At 34.9% G+C, this 13,773-nt stretch overlaps 1 protein-coding gene across 2 annotated transcripts in view; it reads left to right on the forward strand.

Annotated features, from left to right (window-relative positions):
- TRPC1 (transient receptor potential cation channel subfamily C member 1) overlaps window positions 1-13,773 on the forward strand; it is a 71,627-nt gene that overhangs the window by 14,684 nt on the left and 43,170 nt on the right. For both annotated transcript variants that reach the window (XM_024556325.3, XM_045192051.2), the window contains one exon: window positions 8,426-8,628. In XM_024556325.3, the coding sequence (XP_024412093.1) occupies window positions 8,426-8,628 (203 nt within the window). The remainder of the gene's footprint in view (window positions 1-8,425; window positions 8,629-13,773) is intronic.

The raw sequence follows: 13,773 nt of genomic DNA on the forward strand, positions 1-13,773 counted from the left end.
TTAGTTTTTTCATCCATAGAGAGAAGAGCTGCAGACGGGCATGAGACCCGCAGTAGAACAAGAGAGGCACAGTATCCCCGACTACTTAATAAAGATGTCAGCAGCATTGCATATACGACAGTCTCTGAGGAACTGTGTGCTAGAATGGTGATTAATGTCTGCAATAATGGCCCAGAGTCAGTAAAGACAAATTAAGTTATGTTCAGGACCTATTGCTTTAGAAGGAAGAAGAATATATACTGAACTTCTAAAAGCAGAAAACTTCCATCAAAATAGTTTTAAATTTAAAAGTTAGACACTGAAAGGCATAAGCTTCGGTTACATAGAAAATAAGGTCATAAAGGAGGTCCTGGATGATTCTGGGTAAAGGCAGTATGATGGTATAATAGTCATGTTTGTCTTACACATGATTCTGTATATACAATCTGCAGTATATACATGGTTCTTTCACATACCTGGCTACATTTGAACATCATAGCTAGCCTGTATGGATGTTATATTTCATAGATCAGAAAACTGAGGCTCATAGACTTTAATGAATTGCCCCAAATTCTAAACTAAGGGCAAACTTAAGATTTGAATGTGATCTTCTGACTGCAAATTTCATGCTTTTTCCAGTTCCCTGAGTTCTGTCTCGGGTTACCTATGTCCTATGTATCTATCAACAAATGGCAAGGCCTTCAATTGGGTGTAATTGTGGAAATGAAGAGGTGAAACATGAGTTCTGTACTAAAGGATATTAAAATTAATTGGACAATGAAAGTACACATGAATTTCAAATCATTTAAAAAGCAAAAGTATATTTGATAAGTGCTGAATGGTAACAGTACAATACTTGACCCTAGCATGTTACTTTGAGTGTTTTCATGTATTTTACCTTGTATTATACTTATGGCTCTCAGCTGGACAATTCCCACCCCCTGCTCCCAACCAGGGCATTTTTGGCAATATGTAGAGACATATTTGGTGTTGCCATGGGGGGTGGGTTACTACTGGCACCTGATGAGTAGAGGCCACAGGTGCTGCTAAACATCCTACAATGAATACCCAGAACAGTCCCCACAACCCAAATTTATCTGGCCTAAAATGTCAACGATGCCACTATTGAGAAACCCTGTTTTATACTTAAACTTTTGAGGTTTACAATAAATGTTTTGGAAACATAGAAAAGAAAAGATCACTGTGGCTTGGGGCTATCAAAAAAGGTTTCATGGGAGAGTGTCAGTTGAGCTTTGAAATCTTAATAATTGCTAATATGTATATAGCACTACTGCGTGCCAAGAACCTTAAATATATTCGATTTCTTTAATCCTCACAATAGCCCCCTGTAAGATAGGTACTATTATTATCATATTTTATAGAGGAGGAAACCAAGGTACAGAGAGGATAAGTAACTTGTCCAAAGTCACTGTATAAATGGCAGACCTGGAATTTGAGCACAGGTTCTGCCTCTAGAGTCCATGCTTTTGCTCAGTACCCAAAACTATGCTAAAAAATGTGTAGACAGGCCAGAACGGGGGATGTGAAGAAGAATGTAAACACAGGTATCTGCAGTGTGTATCCTTGAGACAGTGAATTGATTTAGCTTTTTTAAACAAAATATTTGGAGTGGATAGTAGTGGGAAGTATTTGGAAAAATGGCTAAAAGAAAACTGAGGAAAATGGTCTGATTGCCAGGCTAAGGAGTTTGGGTTTTATATGATAGATAGTGGGATCATAAAGTGATCTCGAGAAAGGACGTGATCTAACCAGTGTTATTTCGGAAAAACTGTTCTAGTGGCTGTGCTTAGTGTACAGAAAATGGAAGTGGGGAAGGCTGTAGCTTCGGTGAGCAGTCTGTAATCCAGATGTGAAGAGGTTGAAGCCTGAACTGGAATAGTGGCTGCAAGAATAGGAGGGGGTGGCAGATACGAAAGACGTTATGAGGAAGAAGTGATAGAATTTAGTGAGCATTTAAATTTGGAGGGGAGAATTGAGGAGTCCAGGATGAATTGGAAATCTTAGAAATGGGTGACTGGGAGGATGAAAGAAACATAGGAAGTTAAGAATAGAACTCAAGCTTGGGGCAGAGAACTATGAATTCTGGCTCTAGCGTTATTTATTTTGGGGATATCAGGCAGTCTCCAGTGGACAGTTGCAGATGAAGATTTCATCTCTGGGGAGCCGTCAGGCTGGAGGGATGCAGCACACACAGCCATGGAGATGGCCCTCCCACATGGTGAGGGTGCGTGAAATCACAGAGAAGAGCAGACAATCAGTGCCAGTTCTTTCTTAGGGAACATCTATGTTAATAAAGGGCACTGGAAGGGAAGGGTGTCATCGAAGGAGTTAGGATAGTGCAACATTGGTGTTAGTGCAACATACTAACAGGTTTAATATGATGCTTAGAAATCAAGGAAAAGGAGGTGGCAGGGAAAGCCATTGGATTCTGAAATTTGCATCAGTAGAATTAAGAAAATGATATGCATGGGTTTGAGAATTTGATGAAGTGAGAGGAAGAACACTTGAGTGGTAAGAAGATAAGATCAAGTCAAGTTAGCAAAGAGTGAGGAAGTATTTCATGTTTTGGGAGGTGGGGACTAGGACTGCTGTGTCTGTGAGTGAAGAACCAAGGTCCTATAAATACAGAAGAGCGTTATATAGAAGTCCAAGGTGGACTATTTAGCTTCAGAAAGGAAAGAAGTAGTTTCTTATTCTGAACTTAAAGAGTATGGGAATTGTTGAAAATTCTGAGGTGAGAAGGAAGATAGCAGCCTCATTAATACATAATAAGTATATAATTGAATAGATTTTAGTAAGCAGTGATCGAATATCTGTGAGAAATTGGGAAGCAAAACTAATGAGGACATTTCGTATACCTATAGGTATTTTTAAATAATTTAAAACATTGTTTTCAGAAATACCTTTGATTTATCAAATAACATGCCATACAGAGTAAGTTGATGGTCACTCCTTATTTCTATGGCTTTTCTTTACATAAATGAATATACCTGAAGCTTATCCTTGTAAGAATTGACAGATTTAACATGAATCTTTCTTTTTTCTTTACTAAATAGTGTATCCGAATAGAATTTAACTTTACCATCATAAGTAGGAATCATTGAGGATGTAATCATTTTACTTTGCTTCATTTAGTCTGAAATTAAACACATTTGTCCTTATATTAAATGGCTTCAGACTGCTGTGTGCTGATAATGATTTTGCTGTACTGATACTTTCTCTTTTCACATTAACTTGTAGCAATTATTTTCTTCCTCCCTACCTTGCTGGTTTTAATCTATCTGTTCTCTTATTCAGTAAAGACCTGAAAGGTACTTGGGGAAACCAGATATCCATCATTCATAGACAACTCTAAGTCAGTGTGGTTAAGGCAGTTCCTTCTGGGAAATGATGCCCAATATGCTTTTTGGGGGAGGTGGGGGGGAATTTACAACTGGACCCATGGTTATATGTCCGATGGTTGGAATTGCCTGGTATTTTGACTTTGACTTTATAGTAATGACAATGGCATTACTATAGTTATCTTTGTAGAATAAAATTTAAATCAGGAATTAAATGTTAAATAGAAATGAACATATGGTTCTTTTTGGTTTTTGCTTCACCTGACCAAATACAGTAAAAACTAAAAACCTAAGAGAAATGTTTACAAAGCAGAAGACTAATAATGCTAGACTTTAAAGGACAGGCTACAGCCCAATGAACCCTAAAAGTTTTAGGGAATAAAAAAATGAATTAAGTTTCCTATCAGGGTGGGGAGTTTTTCCCTGTGAGAACACATGGGTGGTTCCTAATGGTTGAATGTGGCTCCCAATACTGTTTTGGGAATGCTTACTCCTATTTTTAGAAATTCAGGTAAAGTCTGTAATTTTTAGTCCTATTTTTTGACATCTAGATAAAGTAATGAAACCTTTATTCCTTCCAGCTATGAAGAATATTAAAGATCTGGTATTTTCATTTTAAGAGAACATTGATTTAAATAGTTGATAAAGATCATTACAGTTTAAAAATGTACAGGTTGAAAATAATCAGGGCATTTTCTTAGATTAAATCATTTTTTATCCCCATTTTTCCCTTCTGCCTTTATGGTTCTCCTTAAAGAACAAAAGAAAAGAAACTCCAAAACCTGACGTCTCAGCTTCCAAGTATCGTAATAAAACTGTATGTAGACTTTGTTACAGAGAGTTGAAAGTCCCCATTTCCTCAGCCTCTAATCACTTTTTCCTCCTGTCCAAGTTGAAGCTTCAAAATGAACTGTAGTTTGGGGGTAAAACTACAAAGTCACTTTTTCTTCCTGTCTCTAAGACGTGGGTAGCCTAGTTCTTTGTGGTTTTTACTTGATTAAATTGCTCATATTAATTTCAAACTTGTACATTTAAGACAGCCATGTATGTTTTCAAGATGAGAACAGAGGGTGCACCCTCTATTTATATAGTTTCCATGGTCTCCTATCTTCATGGTTGTATTGATGATCATTTCTATTAGACTGCACAGAATTTTTTACCTGTAGTACTAGTTTTTGGCAATATCTTTTATAGAGTTGGAATGTTAAGATTCTTTTGGTCCCAAGTTCAAGGGTAAAGATCTTGGAAAATATTTTCAGCTTTAACTACTGCATAGATTAGCACTATTTCATTAATAAACCCTTCTATCAAGCATTCATTATTTTACCAACTCATGTGGTGAAACCAAAACAGACGTACGTGTATTGTGCTACGTACAAGTACTGCTAAGGAAAGGGGATGTACTGCTCGCACAGTCTAAGTTTTTGAAAATCCAGAATTACTATATATAATACAGTTTAAATTTTTTAAATTTTTTACTTATGAATTAGTAAAATAAATAGTTTACCTTTTTATCCTTCATTTTCATTTTTAACTTATTTTTTAAAGTCCACAGATGCACTTTTGTTGGCAGTAGACTCTGAAGTAGTGGGAGCTGTTGATATACTATTTAACCATCGAACAAAACGATCATCACAACCAACTGTAGTAGTTAGTTCTTTTAAATGTTTATTAATTTGGATTTTTAAATCAAAATAGATCTCCTACCCCATTGCCATTCTTTTCCCAAATTTATTTGTCTTAAGAAAACAGATTTCTTTTAATCTGTAAAATACTGCTTTAAAGTAAGTAGACACTTGCAAGAATAATATTGCTTTCAGGAAACCTTTTTAAAATCAATCATATTTCCATAATTTTATCAGTGTGGACAAGTATTTTAGTTTGGAACATTTTGCAGGTTAAGTTGAAGATATAAGTTAGTTTCTACATTAATTTAAGAATTAAAAATAAACAATGAAATCATAAAACTAGAAGAAAATGTAGGTGAATGTTTAATTGATTGGGAATGGAAGGACTTTTCTAACCATAAAAACACTGGGAAAAAATCACAGTGGCACAGCCTTTGGCTGTATAGCAGTTAAATTTCTGGAATTCAGATATCAAGCGAACTTTAGAAAGCAGATGGACAACTGGCAAAAGATATTTGCAGCATATATTACAAGTTCATTGTTTTAATATTTGACAAATTGATGAAAAACACCGAAAGCAGAAGAGGACATGAGAAAAATCTCAGAAAATATAAAACATTAAACCTTACTGATAATCATAGGTGAGATACTAATATTTGTTTATCATATTATTTAAAAAATAATAAGCACTGAGGGCAAGGGAGCAGTATAGTTTCCTACCCCAGGGGCTGGGGGTATTTTGGGTGGCACTTTGGCAGCATGTATCAGAAAAGAGATGTTCATGTTTTTTCACCTAGTGCTTCCTCCTCTAAGAGTTTGCCTAGAAAATGGTTAGAAATATGGATAAAAATGTTAATTGTATTCTTACGTGTAGCACTGAGAAAACGTAAACATCTCAGAATAGAAGATGGAAAATATAAATAATTACATATATATGAAACTATTTTTAAAAGAATATTTAGGAACATGGAAAAATATGATATAGGAAATGAAAAAAAGAATTGTAAACTGTATATGTAATGTGATCCAAGGTTAAAAATATGCATAGAAAAGTAACTATATGGAAATGTAGCAAAATGTTACCTAGTAGCTGCCATCTCACTGCCAAATTAGGGATTTTTTCTTTACTGTTTATATTTCTTTATTGCTTCTGTAATTAGGAAGATATTCATTAATAATCAGATAAATTATATATTAAAATGAGATATTTGTTGTATATTAAAAAATTTAAATATACCATTCATTATTAATGAGGGTGAGGTGAAACAAGTAGTTTCGATAACTGCCAGGGTATAAACTGGCTATATGCAGAAGAAAAGTATTGCTTAAGAAGGAATTATAAATCGGTTGTAGATGATCTGGCATTATCTGAATACTTTATCCTGTATTAACTAAACTCTTTCACAAAAATATGGACTATTAAAAAGTTAGGGCATGTATGACTTTCTCCAGACGATGGTACTAACTAGTTTAATTGGCAGTAATAAACCAACAGGAACAGGAAAAAAGGGCTAAGTTTATAGCTCCTGTAGAAACGATCAGAAGTATCTGTAATCCTGTTCAATTTTCTGCCATGTGTCCTGCAGTTACTGTTATATTTTGGTACGCCTATCCCGCCTCCTAGCCTTTAAACCAATTTACTTTCCTGGCAGGTAGGGTGGAGGGTACCAGGGTATTGGAGCTGATTGCTGTTTTTCGTCTCCATTACCACTACCAATTGGAACTTGGGCTGTAAGGCCATGGTAGTCTCCACTTGCTCAGGGAAAGGACACTTTCTACTTTATTGCTAACGAAAAGCCTTTGTTTGAATTCTGTCAGCAACAGCAGGATCCCATTTTAACAGCCTTATTACTTGTAGACAGGCAATCTCAAATACTTTATGTACTTTTTTTTAACCATTTCAGTACATTCGTTCTGTATTCTTGGCTCATCAAAATTGTCTTTTCATAAATTCTGACTTTCAAAAACACTTTTTGGCACATAGATTATATTATAAACAGTGAAATTATGAACTTTTATGTATGTCTAATAGTGTTTTCATATAGTTAAGAGTGTGTCATAGGAAAAATGAGGACTATTTTTCTCTTAAGAGATTGAATACAATTTTCTCCTCTTTATAACTAATAATATGGGGGAAAAGGACTAAAACTTCAGATTTCTCTGTAACTTTAAATAAATTCATTTATTTGAAATTCCCAGTAACTAGATGGGAAAAATAATATCAAACTATTTATAAAAGAGGGCAAAAATGATTAGTATGTTAGAAAATACTAAAATTTACCGGTAATATTTTTCAGAATATTAGGGACCATTATTTTAAATTATTGGTGCCAAATTATTGATGCCAAAGATGTCCTTAAAAGGGGGTATGATAGGGAAAGGAAAGAGATACTGTTTTGGGGTAGTAGGAATATGGGTATTTGTATTCTTCTTTCTATATTTTTCAGATATTTTATAATGTGTATGCACTACTTTTACAGTGCTAGTAAAAATTACAATATAAACCGTGAACTTGATCAGCTTATACTATGGAATGAAACAATTCTCAGGAAAACCTCTGTGAAAAAGTGAGAAGTAGTAGAAAGTGTATGCAATGGTCATAAAATAGCTTTTTTGTTTAGCCCCGATTCTTTATTTGCCAATGTCTTTCGCTTCATGTCGTGCCATCATCCGACCCATGAGCCTATGTGGTGAAAGGAGCTCAAGCTCCGGAGTAATGCAGAGTTGGGCTATGACCTGCAGTTTGCTGCTCCGTTGTGTACCTCAGGCACATTAACTTCTCTGAGCCTCAGTTTCTTCATGGGAATTATAATGCTCAAATTCACAGGGTATTGTGGGGATAAATGAGTTGGTAAGTGTAAAGTGCCTATAGTACCTCTGAGTGCTAGTGATTTTGTGTATTTGTAACAGAAAGCAATATGGGTAATGATTGAGAATATGTAGAGAATTATGCAAAATAAAGACTGCTTCCCACTTACTTATCCCTTCCAAGCAGCTTCATTGCCGACAACGTGGCAGGGTTTGCCACAGAGGTGGAATTCTTCGTTTTTCTCGTGCATTTATGCTCTGTTTTTAACATTTCTGTTTTTTCATTATACTGTTTCTACAAGTCTTGTTGTTTACCCTTGTCATGCATGTTTCCATAATCTTTTGAAAATTAAGACCTTTTTCCTGATGTATTTCTCTAGATATCCTTCCTCTTTGCTAGGAAAACAGAAATTTAGTTGTATGAATTTTCCTATTGAAGATTTTGTTGGTAATGATTATATTAACATTTATTAATTAAAGTTCAGTTTTTAGGTTTCAAAAAAATTTTTATCCTGGAAAAATGTTTGTCATATTTCTAAAATTAATTGTTTCTTTGTGCTTCCAACTTTTTCATTTTATTCTTCAAATTATTATGGTTTTTTTTGAAGTCACAAATAACTTTTGACAGTTTATATAAATATTTTTCAGAAACTAATGGAACGAATTCAGAATCCTGAATATTCAACAACTATGGACGTTGCACCTGTCATTTTAGCTGCTCATCGTAACAACTATGAAATTCTTACAATGCTATTAAAACAGGATGTGTCTCTACCCAAGCCTCATGCAGTTGGCTGTGAATGTACATTGTGTTCTGCAAAAAACAAAAAAGACAGCCTCCGACATTCAAGGTCAGAAAAACAAGATTTTTTGTTAAATAAATGTGTGATGCAGTAAGATATATGCCAATGAAATTCTTTAGTTGTTGTTCTTTCTTTGTAACTTTTAAGAAATATAATACTTATGATAGCTAAACTATCCTCTCCCTTGCTTAATACAATGGGTTCTGAAATTTTAAGGAAATGCTTACTAAATGATGAATAATTATCAAACTTCTTCAAATTATGAATAAAGTTTATTTCATATTCCTACTGGTGGGGGCTGGAGGCACTTATTTGCCCTTTAGAAGCAGAGTTTATTAGTCAAAGAGAATTTCTGAGTAGTAGAAAGGGTAGAGATATACTTCCTATCTTCTTATAACAAAAATTGTTTTCTATCTAAATATTAATGGGTTATCTCTCTTACTTTCTCTCTCATACCATTTGTATTTAAGTCTATTTCTCTTCCTATTCTCCCCAGTTGGAAGTAGTGGTAACAACTGAGGAGTGAACAAATGAGGAAGTAGTACCCTATCCTAGGCAGGGTGAGTAGGATCACACATGTGGAATGAGCTATATGGTTCTGGGCAAGGCTTGAGGTTCTAGTTTTCAGCATAAGCCTCTCTCTCTCTCTCTCTCTGTTTGTGTGTGTGTGTGTGTGTGTATTTATAGATAATAGTATCAAGTATAGCATTTACTATGGAAAATGTGGCCTGGAAGTCCATAGGGAGATCATTGACAAGCTGTTTTTTAGTTAACGATTGTGGTAGAGTGTATATGAAATTAGCTTTAAAATTGTAAAATGTCACCTGGCCGGGTGCTCAGTTGGTCAGAGTATAGTCCCATGCATCAAAGGGTTGCAGATTCATTCCCAGTTAGAGCGCACGCCTAGGTTGCAGGTTCAGTCCTGGGTTGTGGCATACATATATGGGAGGCAGCCAATTGATGTTTCTCTCTCTCTGCCTTCCTCTCTCTCTAAATCAACTTAAAAAACTATAAAATATCCACTCTCTCTTTCTTCACCTAATGAACAGATCTTTGATGGATTGACAGTCATAAATCCATAAATTGGGAAAGTCGCTTGGAAATTGATTTAATGTTTATTTGCAGAGGTTGAATTGGAATTTTTTTTATATTTTCAAGTTTATTTTAAAATGAGGTTCTCTTTGATAAGATCTGGTTGACAGCTGACTGTCATTTACCTTTTTAGTTTTAAAATGACTAGTCTGTGAAATGACTTTAAGGCTTCTTTTAGTTTACAAATCCTTTCTTTATATTAACTATAAATATTTTCCAAATAGTATGCCTACTAACTGTTTGTATTTGAAGCAGCTGGGGCGGTGGATTGGGGCTGGAAAGAACACTACTTAGGTTGGTTTGAGGTGAGGATAACACTTGTTCTGAAAGCTTTTGGAGGAGCTGTGGCTTGAGCTCAATCTTTAAGCATGAATAAGAATTAAAATGTGAAAGATGTTTTATGCCAAGAGTATAAAATGTGATTGTGGTTTATTTGGAGAACTGCAAATGGTTTGATATATTTGCAAAAGAGTTTGAGAGTTTGTTCTTGATGTTTGAGGAAATAACAGTTATAGGAAAGGTCAAGGGCCTAGAGTAAAGTCATTTTCAGGAATTGCTAAGTAGACCTGCAGAAGAAAAGGAGGCTAACAAAAGGAATGAAAAGAGATATGGGATCAGTGAAGTGGAAGAACCAATGACAGCATTAAGAAAGTGAGGCAATCTCTGTTTATAGATATTGGTTTTTAAATTTCAGAGAGAGTGCAGTTTCAGGTGAGGATAAGGTCTAGGGGCAATAATTTTAAATGGCTTAAGGCAGGGTAGTGGGCCATTGAGTTTAGAAAAACATTTTCAATGATATAATTGCTGAGATTTGGTGATTTTTCTCAAAATTTTATGTGATGTGAAATTTCAAATAACTTTAAGGAAGATTTGAAATCTTATTTGAAGGAAGGCAATTTCACAATGTTGAGAAACAAATTGGGAGTGATAACACAGTACGGGATAGCCAGTTAAATTTAATTTGCAGAAGTGTTTTGTTTAATCTACACAATGTTTTTTTATAATTTTGAATTTGAATGCCCGTAAGCCTCATGTACACTCAGCTTTACTCATATAATTACCCACTTCACACCTGAAAGCAATTGAATTTATAAAATCTAGTACATATCTACCAAAACAGTAAGATACTGGCACTGAGAATAATCTTAAAAATATGAAATATCTTTTTGATAAAGGTACTCTTAATAAATATACTTCTTATATTTATTTTAGTTATGCAAGTAACATGTGAATAAATCCTAAAATCCTTGTACAACTTCTAACTTTAATTTTGGTCAGATGTCTCATGACCAGTTCTAATCCTCTTCCTGTCTACAAAACTAACAAATATCAGTCTGATGTTCTGTATCTGCTTCTCATTGGTTAGAAATGTGAGGACTTAATGAAAACATCATGGTACTGGCATAAAAACAGACATAAATCAATGGAACAGGATAGAGACCAGAAATAAGCCTGCACCTTCATGGTCAATTAATTTTGACAAAGGAGGCAAGAACATACAATGGAGTAAAGATAGTCTATTCAATAAATGGTGTTGGGAAATTGGACAGATATGTACAAAAAATGTAACTAGATCACCTTCTTATACCATACATAAGAATAAATTCTAAAGGGATTAAAGACTTAAATGTTAGACTCAAAACCATAAAAGTCCTAGGAGAAAATATAGGCAGTAAAATCTTGGACATTTCTTGTAACAATATTTTCTCTGACATATCTCCTTAGGCAAGGGAAACAAAAGAAAAATAAACAAATTAGACTACATCAAACTAAAAGTGTTTTGCACAGCAAAGGAAGCCATCAACAAAATGAAAAGCCAACCCAGTCATTGGGAGAACATATTCGCCAGTGATACACCTGATAAGGGGTTAATATTCCAAAATTTATAAAGAACTTATAAAATTCAACACCAAAGAAACAAATAATCAAATTAAAAGATGGCCAAAGGACCTGAATAGACACTTTTCCAAAGAGAATATTCACGTGAGCAATGGACATAAGAAAAGATGCTCAACGTCACTAATCATCAGAGAAATGCAAGTAGGAAACCACAGTGAGATATCACTTCACACCTGTCAGAATGGCTATCAATAAATCAACAAACAATAAGTGTTGGTGAGGATGTCGAGAAAAGGTAACCCTCATGCCCTGTTGCTGGGAATGCAGATTGGTGCAGCAATTGTGGAAAGCAGTATGGAATTACCTCAAAAAATTAAAAATGTAACTGCGTTATGACCCAGTGATTCCAATTCTGGGAATATATCCTAAGAAACTGGAAACACTAATTAAAAATAATATATGTACCCCTTATGTTTATTGCAGTATTATGTAGAATAGCCAAAATTTGGAAGCAGCCCATATGTCCATTAGTAGATGAGTGGACAAAAATGCTGTATTACATGTACACAATGGAATACTACTCAGCTGTAAAAAAAGAAAGAAAGAAAGAAATCTTACCTTTTGGGACAGCATGGATGGACCTGGAGAGAATTATGCTAAGTGAAATAAGCCAGTCAGAGAAAGACAAGTACCATATAATTTCACTTGTACATGGAATCTATTGAACAAATAAACTAACAAAATAGAGACAGGTTCGTAATACAGAGAACAGACTGACAGCTGTCTGAGGGCAGGGAGGTTGAAGGGCTGGGTGAAGAAGGTGAGGGGATTGAGCAAAGAACAAATAAAACTCATAGACATATACAACAGTATGGTGATTACCAGAGGGAAAGGGAGGTGGGGGGAGGTAGAAGAAGGTAAACGGGATAAATGGTGATGGAAGGAGACTTGACTAGGGGTGGTAAACATGGAATACAATATATAGATAATGTGTTAGAGAATTTTACCCCTGAAATCTATGTAATTTTTATTAACCAATGTCACCCCAATGAATTTTAAAAAATGAAATGTGACTGTTAACTGAAGTTGTTAGGTTGGAGACTAAACTCTCATCAATGGTTGTCAGTTACATGTTGAAGTTAGAAATTTTGTCTTTCTGTTTCTGTCTATGAAGATTTCATTCCCCTGTTTCATTAATATTGCCTATCTGTTATTAATCTTGCCTCATCTACTCCAGTTCTAATGGTTAGCCATGGCTTTGTAATATATGGCCATAACTGTGCTAAGGTATGTTCTCTATTCCCACTTTGCTGAGAGTTTTACCATAATTTGGTGCTGGATTTTATCAAGTGTTTTTTTCTGTATGTCATCAGCAAATAATGAATTTTACTTCCTCCTATACAATTTGGATGCCTTTTCTTTCTTTTTCTTATCTGACTGCTGTAACTAGGACTTCCAGTACTATGTTGAATAAGAATGGTGAAAGCAGACATCCCTGTCTTATTTCTGATCTTAAGGGAAATGCTTTTAGTTTTTGACCATTGAGTATGATGTTGGCTGTGAGTGTGTCATACATGGCCTTTATTACATTGATATATGTTCCCTCTATTACCAGTTTGCTGAAAGTTTTTTTTTATCACAAATGGGTGCTGGATTTTATCAAATGCTTGTTCTACATCTATTGATATGATCATGTGGTTTTTATCCTTCATTTTGTTTATGTGGTTTATCACATTTATCGATTTGTGGATATTGTACCAACCTGCATCCCTGGAATAAATCCTTCTTGATCATGGTGTACGATCTTTCTAATGTATTGCTAGATCTAGTTTGCTAATAGTTTGTTGAAATTTTTAGCATCTATGCCTATCAGGGATATTGGCCTATAATTTTCTTCTCTATAGTATCTTTATCTGGTTTTGGAATTAATTAGGATAATACTGGCCTTGTAAAATGAGCTTGGGAGCCTTCCATCCTCTTGAATTTTTTTGAATAGTTTGAGAAGGAGAGGTGTTAGTTTTTCTCTGAATGTTTGGTAAAATTCCCCTGTGAAGCCATCCAGGGCTTTTTTAGTTGGGATTTTTTTAATCCCTATTCGAGGACATTTTTCATTGAGAGAGGGGGGGATGGGGAGAGGGAGAGAGAGGGAGGGAGGAAGAAAGAGAGGGAGGGAAAGAAAGAGGGAGAAGGAAGGGGGAATGAGAGAAGAGGAGAGAGAAACATCAATGTGAGAGAGAAATACTTATGTGAGAGAGAAACATC

The sequence above is a fragment of the Desmodus rotundus genome, chromosome 2 (assembly GCF_022682495.2).
Source record: "Desmodus rotundus isolate HL8 chromosome 2, HLdesRot8A.1, whole genome shotgun sequence".
NCBI lineage: Eukaryota > Metazoa > Chordata > Mammalia > Chiroptera > Phyllostomidae > Desmodus > Desmodus rotundus.